Source organism: Lithobates pipiens, unplaced genomic scaffold (assembly GCF_037356315.1).
Source record: "Lithobates pipiens isolate NorthernLeopardFrog02 unplaced genomic scaffold, aLitPip1_a1.2 Scaffold_23, whole genome shotgun sequence".
Lineage (NCBI taxonomy): Eukaryota > Metazoa > Chordata > Amphibia > Anura > Ranidae > Lithobates > Lithobates pipiens.
This window is the reverse complement of record NW_027507785.1, coordinates 212,980,851-213,001,878: the sequence shown is the minus strand read 5'-3', so window position 1 is coordinate 213,001,878 and position 21,028 is coordinate 212,980,851. Positions and strand designations below refer to the sequence as shown.

The following is a 21,028-nucleotide window of genomic DNA, read 5'->3' as shown; positions in this document are numbered from 1 at the left end:
AGAAATGAGATAGGCAGTCGTAAACTAAAAGCTGCGTAAATTCCAGAAAACGTACCTTAGTTTGTAGATGTGACAACTTTTGCGCAAACCAATAAATATACAATTATTGACTTTTTTTTTACCAAAGACATGTGGCTGAATACATTTTGGCCTAAATGTATGACTAAAATTGAGTTTATTGGATTTTTCTAATAACAAAAAGTAGAAAATATCATTTTTTTTCAAAATTTGCGGTCTTTTTACGTTTATATCGCAAAAAATAAAAATCGCAGAGGCAATCAAATACCATCAAAAGAAAGCTCTATTTGTGGGAAGAAAAGGACGCAAATTTTGTTTGGGTACAACATTGCATGACCGCGCAATTACCAGTTAAAGCAGCGCAGTGCCAAAGTGTAAAAAGACCTCTGGTCATTTACCAGCAAAATGGTCCGGTCTGAAAGTGGTTAAAATCACTGCTCCCGAAAAAACTGCAGTTTTTAAAACTTTTTTTTTTCATTGATACATGTCCCCTGGGGCAGGACCCAGGTCCCCAAACACTTTTTAGGACAGTAACTTGCATATTAGCCTTTAAAATTAGCACTTTAGATTTTGAACGTTTGAGTCCCATAGACTTTAATAGGGTTCTAAAGCTCACACGAAGTTTAGGTCTGTTCGCAGGTTCTGGTGCGAACCAAACCAGGGGGTGTTCGGCTCCTTCTTAATGACAAACATATTGAATAGATTTTAAGTCTACATACACTTTTTAGGAATTGCTTTAGGTCTTGTTCACACCATTTGCATTGACGGGCAATGGGTATTCCAGCGCAGTCCCAACACAAAGACAAGGCAGTTTGCCCTGTTCACTATGAAGTCAGTTCACACTTGCGTTGTGGTGGTGTGTACTGAAAAAAAAATACTGTGTGCAGTACTTTTTCAGCAGACCATGTTGCAATGCATACCACCGTGTGAATTAAACAGCCATTTCAATAAAGTTTTAAGAAAAAAGTAAACCATATAATGCGCCAGAATCACCATTGCGGCTTCTGGTGTGAAGGTGCCCTCAAATTAAATCTGTGCGAGGAATACAAATGCCTTGATTAACCTCTACTATGAGAGAAATGTTTTTTTTAATGTCTATGGAACTTTCTTACTCACTGGAATCTGCAACAAGTGGGCAGATGAGGATTCTGACTTTAGTTGTTCATGCTTGTTCTAGGTTAGTGACTCAGTATTTCCAGGCATTCAAAAAAAATTAAATAAAATAAAACAATACATATTTATGATCTTGTATACATGCACACTATTTCTTATTGTAATATTTTTGAAAAGGGACAACTTTGACTGTTTAAAACGAATAATTAAAATAAACTGTTGAGTCATCTGCAAGCAGTCTAGAGAGATTGCTCTGAGATAGATTACAAGTGAAGGAATAGGCTATTGTGAATTGTTACATTATTTAAAGGAGTTACAATGTTAAAGTTGATTTCCAGGAATTCAGCTCCTTTGTGAAAAGTGAAGGCACACTATGGGGTTGATTTACTAAAGGGAAACAGACTGCACTTTTTCAAAATTGCTCCAGTGTTTAGTAAATAAGACTGTGCTGACTTCCATAATCCAATTACGTGCAAGCAAAAATATAGTTTTTTTATTCGTCTTGTATGTGATTGGGTATTCTTTACAAAGTGAAGCTTTGCCTCATTTACTAAACTCTGGTGCAACTGCACTTGCAAAGTGCACAGACTATTTGCCTTTAGTAAATCAACTCCAGTGAGTTAAGTCCAAGGAGATGCATGACAATCTCCTGGACTTTTCTCTTTTATTTATATCTGACAGATTTATTGCACTCCTGGAAAATGACTATAGCTTTTTTCCAAAAGCCCAATTCTGATGCTTCAGGTGTAAGCATACTTAACATTAGAGCTGTTGCAGCTGCTATGCCTGCCCCTCCCCTCCTGCCCAATCACAGAAGCCTTTGTATTATGTAAACTCATTCACAAAATACAAAGGCTTCTCTGAATGGGCAGCAGATAGGAGGGCGAGCATAGCACTGTGTGCCTCTCTCTCCTCTCTTACAGCCCCAACTGTCAGCACACTTGCAGGGGACTATGGAGCCACCCTTACATTTTGGGACTAGGGTTGTGTCTCACTAAGCTGTGAATATCAATAAAAGCACACAGCCTCATAGCCTGAGATGACACTCCCCAACCCCTCCCTTCCCCATCCCTCTTTCTCCGAACTAACAGGCTGACTCAAGACTGTGCTGTTAATTGTTGACTTTATCGTATGAAGGCCAGAAGTTCAGGGAACATTGATAGAACAGGGGCCAACAGCAATAGAAGTGCTGGGGTAAGAATTTTGGAGGTTTATTAAAAATATTGTAATCTCTTTGCAGCCGATCTGGTTACTGGCCAGAGTCCAGTAACCAGATCAGGTAGTCAGCCAGTCCAAAGTTCAATAACCAGATCAGGTAATCAGCCAGGCCTGAAGTCAGGGATCCAAGTAGAGCAACTGCAAGCAGGATAAGGAGCCAGGAGGGATGTCAGCAAGCCAGTCTTGAAACAAACCGCAGGAGATGATTCCTTGTGATGTGACCAACGCGAAGGCAAAGGTGAAGTGAGCTGGAAGGCTTTAAGTAGGCAGATCAGACGAGCATCATCGGGAACAGCTAGTAACTGTGGAGAGAGAAGAGAGCTGGCAATTAGCCGACAGCTGAGCGGCCAGCCCAGAGAAGGAAGGGCTAAGCCAGCCCTGACACATCTGCAATCTGACAATCATTTTTCTTTACCAAGGCTGTTTTTCCACATTTTCCATGATGTCACAGATGACAGATTTTGTTTTTCTTCTGCCCATGTTCCATGAATGATCTGCAGGGGAGTAGCTACAGGAGTCGCAAGGGTCGCTCTTGTGACCCGGCCCCATGCTCCAGGTGACCCGTGAGGCCCCCCCGGTACAGCTGTATAGGAGTGGCGGCATATAGCATAACCAATCCCCTCCTCCTGCACTTGCTGAATGCTCGCTTATCCTTTCTTTCCATCAGACATTCAGTGGTTGCAGGAGGCGGGGATCGATTCCCCTATATGTTAGCGCTCCTTCTATCCAGCTGCCCCTGGGCCCCTCTCTTCCAGCTCCACACTGAGCAAGCTTCTGCTCACCTTGACGTCATGCCAAGCAACACTCTGCTCTGTCTGAGTGTCTAATCCCTGTTTCCAGAATCTGGGGCTGGTCACCAGGTCCGTAAAAGTAGTGAAGGGGGGACAAGGCGGCAGCATTCCGCCACTGTGGGAGGCCCCAGCGGGGTTGCAGGGCTCTGAGATGAGAGTGTCGGGAACTGTGAATGATCGTACTCAGCTGTTTCGCTTCACAGTTCCTGCAGTATACACACAGGAGGAGAAGGAGCAGATTGGCAGATCTCTCCTATTCCATCCAATGCGCGGGGGGGGGGGGGGGTGACTGTCAGTGCAGGCTATGAGCCATATGAGAGACACTCTAAGCTCAGAACTCTGCTGATGGGCACTGATGGGTGGCATTGGTAGGCAGCACTGATGGGCACTGTTAGGTGGCATTGATAGTTAGCACGGATGGGCACTGATAGGCATTGATAGGCAGCACTGGGCACTGATAGGTGGCATTGATAAGAACTGATAGGCAACACTGATGGGCATTGATAGGTGGCACTGATGGGCAGGCACTGATAGGTGGCACTGACATGCGGCATTGATGGGCACTGATAGGTGGCACTGATGGGCACTGGTAAGCCGCATTGATATGCGGCATTAATATGCAGCACTGATGGGCACTAATAGGTTGCAATGATGAGCACTGAGAGGTAGCACTGATGGGCACTGATAGGCAGTATTGATGGGCACTGATAGGCGGCATTGATGAGCACTGATAGAGGGCATTGATGGGCACTGATAGAGGGCATTGATTGGCAGCACTGATGGACACTGATAGGCAGCATTGATGAGCACTGATAGGCAGCACTTATAGGGGGCATTGATGAGCACTGATAGGCAGCACTGATGGGCACTGATAGGCAGCATTGATGGGCACTGATATGTGGCACTGATAGGCAGCACTGATAGGCAGCATTGTGGGGCACTGGTATGTGGCATTGATGAGCAATGATAAGTGGTACTGATAGGGGCATTGATGGGCACTGATAGAGAGAACTGATTGGCAGCACTGATGGGCACTGATAGGCGGCATTGATGAGCACTGATAGGGGGCATTGATGAGCACTGATAGGCAGCATTGATGGACACTGATAATTGGCACTGATAGGCAGGACTAATAGGCAGCATTGTTGGGCACTGTTATGCGGCATTGATGAGCACTGATAAGTGCCACTGATAGGGGGCATTGATGGGCACTGATATGCGGCATTTATGAGCACTGATAGACGCATTGATGAGCACTGATAAATGGCACTGATGGGCACTGATAGTCGCATTGATGAACAATGATAGGTGGCATTGATGGGCACTGATAGGCAACACTGATGGACACTGATAGGTGACATTGATGAGCACTGATAGGCAGCACTGATAGGTGGCCCTGATGGGGCTGCACTGAATCAGGGCACTGATGATCAGAACCCTGATTACCAGTGTAAACAATATACTAACATGCTAACATGTCTTGCTGGTTAACCGCTCTCCTTTCCTTACACATACACAGCGTGGGAAGAAAGGACTGCAGATAACCGTCAATTCTGTTTATGTGATCAGCTGATCACATGGCAAAGGGCCGCTGTGGCTAGCCCTTTTCCGTGATCTGTAATCAGCTGTGTCACAGAGCGTGCTGGATGCACACTCCAGGCAGCACGTGGGAGGCAGGGTTCTGGGAGGATGTCCATGGACATGGACATCAGATGGAAAGGGGGGAGTCAGGGGGGTCCTTCATGGTTTCTTGCACCAGGGCCCAGAAAGGTTCTAGTTGCGCTACTGATGATCTGTATACTCCGTGTATAAATCGAGACCCAAAACTGCATGATGCATTGTTTGTTTTTATATGTTGATTTTTGGAAAATCCAATAAATGTGGATTCAAATGTACTAACATCATACATAAAGAGTACTGTTGTTCCTTTACCAGGAGTCTGTCGCTCAATTGGTGTCAGCAACTTTCTCATCCATCACTTGGAACAGCTGAAAGAAGACTGTGATATGGTTCCTCACCTAAACCAGGTGTGTTAACTAATCGAAAGCAATGTACTCACATTTTATTTTATTAGAACAATAATGCTCTATAAATGGATGATATTTAAGTTGAAAAGTCGATAAGAAAATTAAGTTTTGATACAAAAATCAATGTATATAGGATAGTAAAGTTACTGTAAGGGTAATATGAAACATTACATTTTCAGGCACCGTGATTCATATAGAGCATGTGACTCATTTCCATATCAGTTGGAATAATGTACTTCTTACAGTAAAATATAAAGATTCTGAAAGTATCAAAGGCAGTAATATGAAGCAATATTCAAGCTGAGTGCTTTTATTCTGGTGATGGAATTCCAGGATGACCCTAAATTGGCTCGTATTTATTTGACCTTACTCTTCACAGTAATCACATTTCAGTGGAAATCAACGTTTTTTTGTTTTTTTTTTATTAGTTGATCTTAGTGGTTAACAACATGTAATATAATAATAATACATTTTTCCCAACATCTAAACATCCAACCTATGTTTTATTTTTTATTTTTTTTAAGTTTGAGTAACATCATTAAAATCCAACATTAATAATGATAATAATGCTAACAATATGATTGTAAAAATATGTATTTCTTTGAATGCACGGGTCTCAAAATTTAAAGCGGTATCAAACCCAAAAGCAAACATTTATTATGTTGCAGCTTACCACTTGTTAGATGTGATGGGTTCATTTATTTTCTTTTTGGCTTTCTTCTAGTGATTCAGCCAGTAAGTCTGCTGTTTGTTAAAAGAACAATGAATGTATCAGTTACAAAGATGAGACAAACAACTTACTAATAGCAGGGATGGTCACAATGATCAGATTTTATTTATTTATTTATGTAAAACCAAAAGGAAAAATTGCTGTAACTGCTTATAAAGTATTACCTGGAGTTTGGTTTTAATTTGTTAGTGTATTTAATCTGCTAGTACATCTAACACTCTCCTCCCCACAGACTGACAACAGAGAGGAAAAAGCCCTATGAAAAGAAAACTGATTCAGCCATCACATCTAATGATTGGTGAACTTCAATATATTACATTTTTTGGCTTTGAGTTTAATACCACCACCAATATAAGCAGTTACTAGTAACTTCATCACTACATAAACTTCACCTTTAAGTAAGATATTTTACTCATAGTAAAGTATAGCCAAAACTGTTTTGAATCACAGGAGTGCGCTAAAGCCCACTGTTGGCTGATGTCACAGGGCTAGTGCAGTAAGAAGATATTGTCAGGATCCACCCAAATGCCTGGACCTCTAGTGAGTGCTGGGGGAGCAGAGCAGAGAACCAGTGACTGACAGTCACCAGCTCTTTGCAGGCTGAAGTCCAAGAACTGTAACTGAAATCAGTGCTGCAGCTATCTAGGTAGGTATGAATGTTTGTTTTTGTTTTTTGTAGACTATACTTTTCTTATAAACAATGAGGAAGTTATAGTTTCTATGCAACTCGGGTGGAAGACACCCATTTAGCCCAAACCTGGTCTGCTGCCACTAATAGGCATTACCCATTTATATATCGGTACACATTTATGATTTGGCCGTGTTGGATTACACATTGGCAAGGGGTGTTCCTGGGTTGGTCCCGTTCTCTCTCGCTGCTCCCTGTCAGTGGCAGTGTCCCACCATCCAGCTCGGGATCTGCAATATGTACAAGGGGGGGTCTTCTGACCTCCTGTGGTCCCCTTCTGCCCGTCATCATGCAAGGGCTTCCACGCCTCGTTACTCGTACATGATGTTGAGGGCGGAGCATCTGGTCCCACTGGGGGTATAAATTGGAGCCTAACATGGTGGCACTTCCCATTCAAAGCCTGACTATTCCTCCTCAGCTCCCAAGCTGGATGTTTGTTGCTGCCGCCACCTGTCAGGAAATTAGGACCTGGTCCAGCCCACTGGTGATTATAGGGTCTCACACTTAGACTCCTATGACCACTCACCTCCCTGCCAGTTTTGTGTAACATACATTTATTTGATGTACTACTTGTATTGCAGATTTATTAAAGCATCTTCCCTTGAAGAAGCGAGCGTGGTCTTGCGAAATGCGTCGGGGACTACTGATGCTTGTATATAATCTTGATGCCTGTTCACTGTTTCTTATATACGATTTATTTACCAGTGTATGTGGATAGTTTTCTCTTCACTGTATGTATACCTTATTGGCCTGCATTTACTGCTGTTGTGTTTTACATGCATAACAACTTGCAATAAATCTATATTTTTTTATATACTCATAATGCTCCTTGGCTAACCATATTCACCTCATTCAAAGTCCCAGGGCAAATCCTATGTATATATGTATTGCATTGGGGATGGAGGCGATGTTGGGGTGACACCAGACCTTCCATTATGTTGTTATCGTACAATACAGTATTTGTGTTTCATTTCTACAAAAGGAAAGGCCTCTTATGCATCGTTACGTTTGACTTGGCATTCACCCAAAAGCCATGGCACCAGAACATTTCATATGTTGAAAGACAGGAGTTAATACTGTAAATTTAAACTGAAACTAGAATGAATGCTTTAATATATAAGCAGCTAAAGCATATACCATAACAATCTAGAAATCATAAAAGTAGTCTCAATGTGATGCTAATGGTTTGTAATGTGTGTTGACGTCTAATAATTTGCGCCGGATGGCTGGCCTTTGGTGTGGCCCTTCTGTAGATGGTGCATATGTAGCTGTCCCTTTTAAGAGTGTGCAACAGAAGGCTAGTGGGCTGCTACACAAGAGGGAGTCTCTTCTGCATTAACTGTGTCAGTGTTGAGAGTCCTCTGAAGTCAGGTCCCACAAGACTCAGTCTCTATGCTTGGATCCTTAGAAGTCTCAGTGGTCCCAGCAGCTCTGGTGTAGGCACTCACAGTATTGGGTCTCTCTGCTCTGGTCCCTAGGCAAAGCAAGCAACACCTCTGCAGCTCAGTCCTCAGGCTCTGATGGATGCAGACAGAGCACTTGGTCTCTGTATAGGTGCAGCAAAGATAACACATCTCTGCTGCCATAGCTGCTGGCCATAATCACATGCTACAAATCTGACATTCTTATTCTACCCAAGTCACTTGATGAATTGAATTGGGTACAATCAACCTGTCTGTAGATGGATCAAATCTTGGCTGGTCTCTGCTGAAATGGAACCATCTATGGCCTGCTTAAAGAGGAAGTAAACCCTGATAGATTGTACTTCCTCTTTTTTCCCTCTGCAAAGTAAAAGCATAATGGGCTAGTATGAATTGCATACTAGCCCATTATGTTGCAAGTACCTGCAAAGGAAGCCCACAATGTCCCCGAGGTCCCCGCTGATGGCCACATCCATCTTCATCCCTCTTCCTTCTGGGGCAGTGGACTCCGTCTCTGTGACTGGCCGGAGTTGTGTGACGTCACTCCCACGCATGCTACTTTAATGGTTTCTTTTATGGGTTGCGTTATGTGTCAGGGATTCTGGATTAGGATGTGTTTGGGGTGCTTTAGATTTAGGGATACTTTACAATTTAGAGACAGTGGAGGGAGCTTCAGAATTTGTTTGTTCTGAAAACTACTAATGTCAGGCCTTTGGGGACAAAAATGAATGTACCTCTTGAAACACCAACGGTAAGGTTAAATATATTAACTTACTCCACAGTGCTACAGCTTTAGGCTTCCCATAATTTTTTTATAGGTCCACCAACCCCAAGTTGGAGGACTACAATATTTCTTTTATTCCACTGCTATAGAGGTGCATCTCAAAAAAATGGAATATCATCAAAAAATCGAAGCTTATATATTATATAGATTAATTACATACAGAGTGATATATTTCAAACATTCCTTTCTTTTGATTTTAATGATTACAGTGAGGGAAAAAAGTATTTGATCCCCTGCTGATTTTGTACATTTGCCCACTGACAAAGAAATCATAAGTCTATCATTTTAATGGTAGCTTTGTTTTAGCAGTGAGAGACAGAATAACAACAAAAATATCCAGAAAAACGCATTTCAAAAAAGTTGTAAATTTATTTTCATTTAAATGAGTGATATAAGTATTTGATCCCCTATCAATCAGCAAAATTAATGAGCTGAGATACAGAACACTCCTTTAAAGGGAGTGCTCCTAATCTCAGCTTGTTACCTGTATAAAATACACCTGTCCACAGAAGCAATCAATCAATTAGATTACAATCTCTCCACCATCGCCAAGACCAAAGAGTTGTCCAAGAATGTCAGGGACAAGAATGTAGACCTACTCAAGGCTGAAATGGTCTACAAGACCATCGCCAAGCAGTTTGGTAAGAAAGAAGAAAGTTTGGAAGAAACACAAAATAACTGTAAATCTCCCTCGTTCTGGGTCTCCATGCAAGATCTCACCTCATGGAGTTTCAATGATCATGAGAACAGTGAGGAATCAGCCCAGAACTACACGGGAGAATATTGTCAATGATCTCAAGGCATCTGGGACCATAGTCGCCAAGAAAACAATTGGTAACACACTACACCGTGAAGGACTAAAATCTTGCAGTGCTCGCAAGGTCCCCCTGCTCAAGAAAGCACCTGTAGTGGCCCATCTGAAGTTTTCTAATAAACATCTAAATGATTCAGAGGAGAACTGGGTAAAAGTTTGGTTATATGAGACCAAAATCAAGCTCTTTGACATCAACTCATCTTGCCATGTTTGGAGGAGAAGGAATGCTGCCTGTGACCCCAAGAACACCATCCCCACCGTCAAACATGGAAGTGGAAAAATTAAGCTTTGGAGGTGTTTTTCTGCTAAGGGGACAGGACAATTTCACTGCATTGAAGTGACGATGAATGGGGCCATGTGTCGTCAAATCTTGGGTGGGAACCTCCTTCCCTCAACTAGGGCATTGAAAATGGGTTTTGGATAGGTATTCCTGCATGACAATGACCCAAAACACATGGCCAAGGCAACAGGAGGGGCTCAAGAAGAAGCACATTAGGGTCCTGGAGTGGCCTAGCCAGTCTCCAGACCTTAATCCCATAGAAAATATGTGGATATAGCTGAAGGTTCCAGTTACCAAACCTCAGCCTTGAAACCCTAATGACTTGGAGAGGATCTGCAAAGAGGATGTGTGCAAACCTGGTGGCCAACTACAAGAAATGTCTGACCTCTGATTGCCAACAAGGGTTTTGCCACCAAGTACTAAGTCGTGTTTTTCAAAGGGATCAAATACTTATTTCAGGTTTTTTAAACCTACCATTAAAATTATAGGCTGATCATTTATTTGTCAGTGGGCAAACGTACAAAATCAGCAGGGGATCAAATACTTCTTTTCCCTCGCTGTGTGGCTTAAACTTAGTGAAAACCCAACATTCTATATCTCAGAAAATTTTAATATTGTGAAAAAGTTCAATATTGTAGAATCATGGTGTCACTCTCTTATCAGCTAATTGACCCAAACACCTGTAAAGGTTTCCTGAGCCTAAAAATGGTCTCTCAGTTTGATTCAGTATGTTACACAATCATGGAGAAGACTGCTGACTTGACAGTTGTCCAGAAGATAGTCATTGACACCCTCCTTAAGGAGGGTAAGTCACAAAAGGTCACTGTTAAAGAAGTTGGCTGTTCACAGAGTGCTGTATCCAAGCATATTAATGGAAAGTTGAGTGGAAGGAAAAAGTGTGGTAGAAAAAGTTGCACAAACAGCAGGGATCACTGCAGCCTTGAGAGGATTGTGAAGCAAAGGCCATTTAAGAATTTGGGGGAGATTCACAAGCAGTGCAGGACATGGGCTGCATCTGTCACATTCCTTGCGTCAAGCCAGTCCTGAACCAGAGATGTCCAAAGCATCTTATCTGGTCTGAGGGGAAAAAGGACTGGACTGCTGCTCTCTGGTCCTAAGTCCTCTTTTCGGATTGAAAGTGCATTTTGAATTTCATTTGGAGATCAAGGTCCTAGAGTCTAGAGGAAGAGTGGAGATGCATAGAATCTAAGTTGCATGAGGTCCAGTGTGAAGTATCCACAGTCCATGGTGATTTGGGGAGCCAAGTCATCTGCTGGTGTTGGTCTACTGTGTTTTATCCAGTCCAAAGTCAGTGCAGCCCTCTACCAGGAAATTCTAGAGCACTTCATGCTTCCCTCTGCTGACCAGCTTTATGGATACGCTGATTTCATTTTAAAGCAGGACTTGGTACCTGCCCACATTGCCAAAAGTACCAATACCTGGTTTAATGATCATGGTATCACTGTGCTTGATTGGCCAGCAAACTAGCCTGACCTAAACCCCATAGAGAATCTGTGGGGTATTATCAAGAGGAAGATGACGCCAGACCCAACAATGCAGACGAGCTGAAGGCCGCTATCAAACCAACCTGGGCTTCCATGACACCTCAGCAGTGCCGCAGGCTGATCGCATTCATGCCACGCCGCATTAATGCAGTAATTAATGCAAAAACAGCCCAGACCAAGTATTGAGTGCATATTTTACTGTACATATACATACTTTTCTGTAATGTATGTCCTAAATGTGCAGCGATAAATAAAATTACCATGTCCAAAACACCATATATGACATAGTGCAAAACCTTTAAAGTGAACAGAAAATCCAATCAAAATATTATTGAATCCAAAAATACCCTATATACAAGAGTTCAAAATATATTAAAGCGGAGCTCCACCCTAAAGTGGAACTTCCGCTCATTGGAACCCTCCCCCCCTCCAGCGCCACAATTGGCACTTTTCAGGGGGGAGGAGGGTGCAGGTACCTGTACAGTACAGGTATCTGCACCCACTTCCGGTGTAGATTCTGTAGAAACTACGCCCCTTTCCGCAGAATCTACGCCCCTTTCCGAAGGTCCCCCGCTGTCTGCTGGGAAACACATGGATCCCAAAGACAGCGGGGACCATCCTTATTGCGCAGCGCGACTCGCGCATGCGCAGTAGGGAACCGGGAAATGAAGCCGCAAGGCTCCACTTCCTGATTCCCATACCCAAGATGGCGGCGGCAGCACCCGAGAGACGATCGAGAGATCGGCTTCGGGTGCCGACATCGCGGGCGCTCTGGGCGGGTAAGTGTCATTATTTTAAAAGTCAGCAGCTGCAGTATTTGTAGCTGCTGGCTTTTAAAAAAAAAAAAGCGGCGGACTCCCGATTTAAATTCATAAAGTGCAAAGTTCATAAACTGATCACTAAAGTGCTCCTGTGCAAACAGTTCATGCATGCCAGTGTCCCGCACTGGATAGATGGATCCTGATGGTGCGGTGCTCAGACATTCACCATTGTTACACCTTCACCATAAATCTGATGGAGGCTTACCAGACCACCAGTGGTCTTCCTTACTCAGGAAGATCATTCAGCGCTTATTGGGATCTCTGATCCTCAGATGGAAATCCAGAAATGGAAAAATAGAAAAAGAAACTGCCCTATGGTGTACAAATATATTAAATATACGCAAACTGCATGATAGGTGGTCTATGTGAGGACCTGTTGAGAGCTGCAGCTTAACTGTAGCACATAACTACAGAAAAATAAATGAGAAATATAAATAAGCTGCGCTACAATAGTGACATTAGAAATCGTGAAAAATCACCTACGTGCTGTGTCACAAAGGCTACATCAAGTAGCCAAAGTGGTGCAAGTATCACAATGCCCAACCTAAGATAGACCCATATATGTATGCAGCAATGAATTCAAACTTAGATGGACTCTGTATAAACAACACAATTATAAATAATAGCTATTGCAATACAGTCCAATTGCTAGTGAAAAAACAATGTGACTGACACCCATGTGCATTAATATAAACAAATAAAATATATATTAAATATACAAAGTAACCATAGAATAAAAGTCCTTTCAATAAAGAAGACAAAAAAGAGAGCAAATTCCTCCGCTTGTAAATTGTGTGCGATCCACCACCAATGTGTAAGGATTTATTTCTTACCAGAAGTCTGTGACCCCCCACTACAGAAGGTCGCAGAAAGCGTGTACATAAATGTACCGATCCTACTGATCTCCCTAAACCGCCATCTCCACCAAACAGATTGTGAAACCGGACCTCTTCAGCTTATCCCACATAACCCAGGACTCATGGGTACGTATGAGTATCATAAAAAAAGATATAATGGCTCCAATAGTGTAAAAACCTTTTTAATTAATTCCAATAAAAATATACATAAATGCACTTACAATATGCGAGAAAACAAGAGCCTTAAGTCTGGTGCGCCGGCCGGCACACACACCGACAAACCCATCCTTCCTGGATCCTCCAACCACTAACACGAGGTGACGTCAGCGCGTCGCTCCGCCCAGGAATTAATTTAAAAGATTTTTACACTATTGGAGCCATTATATCTTTTTTATGATGCTCATACGTACCCATGAGTTCTGGGTTATGTGGGATAAGCTGGCACAATCTGTTTGGTGGAGATGGCGGTTTAGGGAGATCAGTAGGATCGGTTTGAGAACTTGGGAAACACATAAATTTACGCACTTTCTGCGACCTTCTGTAGTGGGGGGTCACAGACTTCTGGTAAGAAGTAAATCCTTACACATTGGGGGTGGATCGCACATAATTCACAAGCGGAGAAATTTGCTCTCTTTTTTGTCTTCTTTATTGAAAGGACTTTTATTCTATGGTTACTTTGTATATTTAATATATATTTTATTTGTTTATATTAATGCACATGGGTTTCAGTGACATTGTTATTTCACTAGCAATTGGACTGTATTGCAATAGCCATTATTTATAATTGTGTTATTTATATAGGGTCCATCTAAGTTTGAATTCATTGCTGCATACGTATATGGGTCTATCTTAGGTTGGGCATCGTGATACTTGCAACACTTTGGCTACTTGATGTAGCCTTTGTGACACAGCATGTAGGTGATTTTTCACGATTTCTAATGTCACTATTGTAGCACAGCTTATTTATATTTCTCGGAAATCCAGAAATGTTCCCCCACCAGCCTCACCGTGTTCCCCTTATGGGGACAAGATGATCAAGCTCAACGTCTCACATGGGATGGATGGATGAATTCTCAGAGTTAAAATGGGTAAAAAACAGGGAGACTCCTCATGGTGTATTATGGTCTCAACCGTTTTATTTTAAAATCAGTGTACTTACATATAAAACAAAGATGCCGCTGACTGTAAATCTCTCCACTATAGCCAGTGCTATCCTTCATACAGTCATAAATTCAAAAAAGCATCTGTGCATCGTCCCTACAATCGTTTTGTTATATGAAACGTCATCAGGGCATGTGCAATTCCAAGGCGAGCGTCACAGCCATATTTTTTACTGGCAAGCTTTTCCTGTTACTGCCATTTACTGGCTGCCAGTAAAAATACTGATGGTTGGTAACACTGGTACCACCCCATCAGATCTCTTCAATTCAAAGAAATAGTCATATTCAAAACCTATTAATAGTGATGATGTTTCCAGAGGTGAAATGTAATGGCTCAAAGTGTCTTGTTCATGTAACTGGCAATTCATACGGAAATTCCTCTTGTGTAATTTTTTGGGGCTTTTCTTTGTTATGGTCTTGAAGTATGACGAATTTCCTGCTTTATACTTTCAAGAGCTTTTTTGGCTGTTTAAATACAAACCTTTTCCTCCAATTTGAAAATGGCTCCTCCTGGTGACGCCGGCCACTCATAAACTCCTCCCTCCCTAGGAGAGTCCCCACTTTGCTTGAGCCAAAACCAGCTAATTGTTTTAACACTATTGTCGTTAGTAAAGACAGCTTGTACTAAAGATATGAGGCAGGAAATGACCTGTTTTCCCTATTACTGGGAAAGAAACGTTCAGTGCTGGCTACTCCTGACTCTTTTCCGCATGTTATTATTATTGCAAATTCCTCTCTCAGCTGTGAGATCACTTGACATTATCATCAAGTGATATAGTGTATGAACTAGTGCGATTGTTAGTATACTGTAGTATGTTGTTGGTATAATTTACCATTTACATTTCATTGTATGTAGATATGGTTTGCGAATAGAGCGGAATTGCAAGTTTTCCTTTATAGGAGATGCAACAAACATTTTCCTTTAGGTTCATAATCACTTATTTTGTTTTGCAATATAGCTCAATCATAACCAAACATCTGAATATATGTAAATTTTTTTTGCCACTGAGTGATTAATAAAACTCTGGAAATAATTATTGTCCAGTCAGACCATATGTTAGCTGGACTGTATTATTTGGTCAAGTGTGCTGTCTCAATAGAATTGAGCATGGGGAGTGACAGAGTGTTAACTGATCTTTGAGCTGATAAACATAGGAGGGGGAGGGGCAATCGATCATTGGCCACTGGAAAAAGGGGCAAATCATAGACCAAGATGGAAGAAAGATTTGGTAGAATGGCAGACACACATACTCATGGGGAGAGTGGGGATCTGAATTGAAAATAGTTGTGGACCAAGGGGAAGCAAAAGACCCAGAATTAAGGTTTTAATCATGGCAGGATGAGAAGGGAGAGAGGAGTCACATTTGCATAACTGAGATAGGCAGAGAAGGAAGGGTGAGAGATCAGAGCATGAGCTGATTAAGTATCAGGAATAGCTTGAAAGAAGGCAAAAAATAGATGATCCTTGATGGGGGGGGGGATGTGTGCTGATCAAGGTCAGGAAAAAATTGCAGTGGAGATATAGAGGAGATGTTTATGGACTAGTGGAAGTGGGAATAAATGGTGTGGTGTGTTCATGGAGACAGAATACAACAGTATGATGTTTAACAATATTGGGAAAATAGGTAAAGTGGGTCTCAGTATTATTAAGGGCTGAGAGGAAGATGATTGTGGATAATGGAGAGGCAGGTAGAGTGGGAGCTTATCATGGCTAGAAGCAGAGTGAGAATTGATGATTGCTGAGTAGTGAAGGGTAGCAGCTAATAATGTTTCACTAGAAGAGCATACAGAGGATGGTCCAGTAATGGACTGGAAAGTGACAGCAGAGGAGACTGAGAGTAAACTGCTCATGGACTTGGATGAGAGGGGTCGGGTATGATCTGTCATTTCGTCCTCCTGGAGAAGAAATGGCAGAGCATAACCTTTCACTGATGTGTGAAGTCATTGTGAAATTGCGTGCACCAGCCATGAAACACATCTGACAGGAAATGGAACATGCTCTGGGACAACATGACACAGAATGGAAAGTATTGTGGAGAACTGGAAAGTGTAAAATGCCAGAGACACCGGTACGAAAAAGTGGTTATGAGGCAACAGCTACAGGGCTCAGAGTTATGATTAAAAGCAAAATACAAAGAGTCAAATTGTGCTGTTGCATGTTAGCAGACTGTACTCTGAAGAGAGATCAGGTACAGTGCGATTTAAAGTGGGGATGTACATGCAAAAGAGCCTACCTAAATGGTGAAGCAGAGCTGCTAGAGAACATAGCATACACAATATGAGGAAGAAGAGATTCCAGAGAACATGGGGTAGATGGTGGAGGAAGAGATGCTGGAGACCATAGTGTAGATGGTGGAAAAAAAGATGCCAGAGAACATAATGTAGATGGTGGAAGAAGGGATGCCAGAGAACATGGTGTAGATAGTGGACGAAGAGATGCCAGAGAGCACAGTGTAGATGGTGGAGAAAGAGATGCCAGAGAACATTGTGTAGATGGTGGAGGAAAAGATGCCAGAGAACATAGGGTAGATGGTGGAAAAAGAAATGCCAGGGGACCCTGGTGTAGATGGTAGGGGAAGGGATGCCGAAGAACATAGTGTAGATAGTGGAGGAAGAGATGCCAGAGAACATAGCGTAGGCGTGAAACTGTCAGAGAATTTACTGTTAGAAGTCGAGGGAGAGCTGCCAGAGACAGGGGGGTCATTAAATATATTTATTTTTGATAACCTACTACAAGTTATACACAATCATGTAGGAATATAAAAAAAGAGTGTAAACAATACCATAATTCATGTTTAGTATCTTTTTATGGAGTCTGCCATTCCATATAGTGTAGAATATAGCTTTCTTTGCAAGATGGATGACTAGCAACTTGAGCTACTTGAAGCAAAACATGTCTAAAGCTTTGGTCACAGAAATTTTTAAGTCTGATAATGTCAAGTATAAAATCATTCAAAAAATTAGCGACCACTTCAGAAAGGGAATGATTCTTTTTCCGTACAGGCATTTTGTTGCGTACAACAAAAATATCGTCAAGCCGGAAGGAAACTGAATGCTTGATTAATAGTAATTTAAATGTTTTGATGTTGTTCTTGGGCATGACTTCCTGGAATTTCCTTTCCATGCCTTTACCACCCATGTCACATCGATTCAGACTAAAATTTCGTAAATTGCTTGTACATTGCATTATATAGACAGACGGAACTAAATTTTAATTATGTGGAGCTAGCAGTGATTCATTTTTCTCTTCTTTTTTTCAGCTGTGTTCACACTTAGGCTTAATGTTCAGGGGACGTTTTGAAACCTCTCCTGAATGATTTAACTTGACAGATAGTAAACAACATTTATAAAAAAACATCCGCTTTGCTACGTTAATATGCCGCCTTTAGCCGCGTTTGCATTTAGAAGCTTTTGTTTTCAAAAATGTATCTCAATTAAAAACACCTGTAAACAAAACCTGCCTAAACGCAAGTTACCCCTTTAACACTCGTTTACAAACTGTTACAGGCATTTGATGTTTCAAATGCCTCTGAATAGCCATTCTGAATGCATTTTTTTGCTTTCTAAAAAATGCTTCCAAACTCAACTGCCTAGAAACTACTATAAACGACCCTGTGTATGTGTACTGATAAGATAACATTGAGGAGAGTTCAGGGGCTGCTGTAAAAAAACGCCCAACTACTCCTAAACGTCCGTTTACCAGCAGCAGTGTACATGAAGCCTAACTGCTTACTTTACTACAACTACTAATAAAAACACTACAAACTCAAAACAGAATCTGGCTACCAATCTGTGTAGCTACGGCCCCTTTCACATGGGGACAGACGCTCAGCGGAGTCCGCCAGCTCAGTGGAAGATCTCTCCTCTGAGTCAGCGGATGACGGGTCCGTCTCTGCTCACTGAGCAGGGAGGGGCCTGTCAGAGCCCGGCTGATTCTTATGGCGAGATCGGACGATCATCATCAGATCCCATCCGATCCGCCAGATGAATGGCTGAACGTATCACCATATGTCTGACGTTAGTGGATCAGATGGCAGGTGGGTGTCAGCGGACACATCTCTGCTGACATCCACCAATAGGAGTCAATGGATGGCCCGCTCAGATCCGCCTGAAAAAAAGACAGGCGGATCCGAGGGGGCTTGTCGCGTGAAAGGGGCCTAAAAGTTATCTTTTAAAATGTGATAAATTTTTACTAAAAATATTTTGCTCCACTTTATTCACTTTATTTTAGGATATGCATTTCTTCTTTGTAACCTCTTAAGTTCTTATATTGTCACAGGAAACCTGCTGACAACCACTTACTGTATGTCCTGGAAATGACGCTTGCTTACTGTGATTCCCATCAAGAAATTCTGTTGAACCCTACTTAGTTTTGAACACTGTTGTTGGTATGAAACATCCAGATTTCCAGATGTGGTTATATGCAGGATTCAGCCTTCCAAAGCTCACACCTTTTTATGCACTGGAGCCATGTTCAGTTCTTTTGTGAATAAATTAGAACTATAGTCAAAACTTTTTTTCATTTTGGATAAAGTAAGGGAGGGTTCTAACCCCTGTTAGTTTTTTTTTTTTTACATTTGTGTCCCATTGCAGAGATTTATTTTCACTTCCTGTGTCATAATCAAAACAGGAAATGAGACTGAATCCCTGTAAATTAAAGTAATCCCTTGGGGCTCCCCAGGTCACCAGAACTAGTGTCCCCTAGAAGATTTCCCTTCTATTACTTTTCTGGGGACAAAATCTAATTAGTGGGACTGCTTTAGCAGTCCCACTATTGTTGTTCGTTTTTTTATTTATTAATCATCATCATCATCATCTTTTTATTATTATTCCGTATGTTTTTTGGCTCTGCGTAACTTCTACATACTTTCAACTATTAAAGCCATTCAACGTTTAAAACGTTCAGCTCTTTCAGCTGATGTGTGCTCTCCTTCAACTTTTTTTCTACTATTTATACTTTTTAAAATATTAAGCTTTTAACACTTTTTTAAACATTGAAGTCAATGAGAGCATGGTTAAAATCCATAAAATCTTCTTCCGCTGCCAAAAGTTTCAGCTCCTTCATACTTTCACCTACAGACGCCAAACAAACTTTAAAATTTTCACAAAATATTCTATTCAGCTATCTGGCTATATCTTTTCAGTTTGATATCTTTTACAGTTTTTGTGAAAAAGCTGTTTACGTTTAGTGATCATTTCAGAAAATTTCATTAAATTTAGGGCAGCCAGGCTTTTGTTGTCTGTTTTTGTTTCCATGGTTACCAAGACTTCTTATACACAGTGATGGGCAGTGGGGGAGAGCACAGACACACCATGTACTGATTTATAATAGAGGAATATGATGGGCAGTTGTGATGGGGCAGTTTTGATGGGGCAGTTTTTTCATGCTATTCAGCATTCCCATGCATTTTCTCCAGGAAATGCATTTTCTAGTTAATCATCATCTTTTTAATTTTATTATTATTCCGTACGTTTTTTGGCTCTGCGTAACTTCTGCATACTTTCAGCTTTTAAAACCATTCAACTTTTAAAATGTTCAGCTCTATCAGATAATGATGGGACTTCTTCATTTTTTTTTCTACTATTTATACTTTTTAAAATATTAAGCTTTTTAACACTTTTTTAACATTGAAGTCAATGAGAGCATGCTTAAAATCCGTAAAATCTTCTTCTGCTGCCAAAAGTTTCAACTCCTTCATACTTTCACTTACAGATGCCAAACAAACTTTAAAATGTTCACAAAATATTCATCTATCTGGCTATATATTTCAAATTAAACTTAGGGCAGCCAGGCTTTTGTTGTCTGTTTTCTTTCCATGGTTACCAAGACTTCTTATACACAATGATGAACAGTGGGGGAGAGCACAGACACACCATGTACTGATTTATAATAGAGGAATATGATGAGCAGTTTTAATGGGGGCAATATGATGAGGCAGTTTTGATGCTATTCAGCATTTTTCCCCAGGAAATGCATTTTCTAGTTTTTTTTTTAACTTTCACTTTTAATGATAACGGCAAATAGAACAGGACAAACTGAGAGGGGTAATCTCCCTAGCACAGACAGCACTAAAAACGTAATAGGAGTTTTAATCCATCCCCACTCTGTCCAAAACAGGAAAAAAATGCCTTTAGTTAAATTACAAATCTTTTTTGCTTTATGAACAGTTAATACTTTATATATAGTGACTGATAGTCAGGTCAATAGGTTTTTATGTTAAGAGTTGCAGAACTCTCATAGACTCCTTTCCTCCTGGCAAGAGAGCTTGGGCAGAAAAAACAGTTGTAAACTTATGCAACCCATTTAGGTGCATCAAGAGCTTGAGCGTTAATTCATTTCATTGGCCAAAATAATAATTTATTCTGACCATTGAAATTAATTAATGCTCAAGCACTAAACACTTAGGTGTGTTTAGATGCGTTTAGGTGCATCAAGCTTTTTTTTCTGCCAAAACTCTGCTGCTTCTAGATGCACTGGATATGTTTTTTTTTCTGCCTCTAAACTCATCTAAATGTCTATGTGTACATGGACACATAGACTAACATGCAGAAGAGTTTAGAAGCAGGAAAAAAAAAAAAAAAACGCCCCTAGGAGCAGCTGAAAAAATGTCCAGTGTGCATGAAGCCTCACTTTCTCAAGTGCATCTGTGATCCTTTAGCTATCACATTTGATTGTATCGTGTGGCCAAGCAAAAAAATAACCATTTACACTAACCCTAAAAGAGTTGTAGCAGTTCTGTGTTTGAGCTTGGGCACTTATAGTGGAGCTTCACCTAAAAGGAGAATTTACCCTTTAAGGCC

The 21,028-nt window shown here is 41.2% G+C and overlaps 1 protein-coding gene across 2 annotated transcripts in view; it reads left to right on the top strand.

Moving 5' to 3' along the window:
- The window catches only part of LOC143928135 (putative oxidoreductase ZK1290.5), a 248,620-nt gene that overhangs the window by 122,559 nt on the left and 105,033 nt on the right, over positions 1–21,028 (top strand). For both annotated transcript variants that reach the window (XM_077452806.1, XM_077452807.1), the window contains exon 5: positions 5,076–5,167. In XM_077452806.1, coding sequence (XP_077308932.1) covers positions 5,076–5,167 — 92 coding nt within the window. The remainder of the gene's footprint in view (positions 1–5,075; positions 5,168–21,028) is intronic.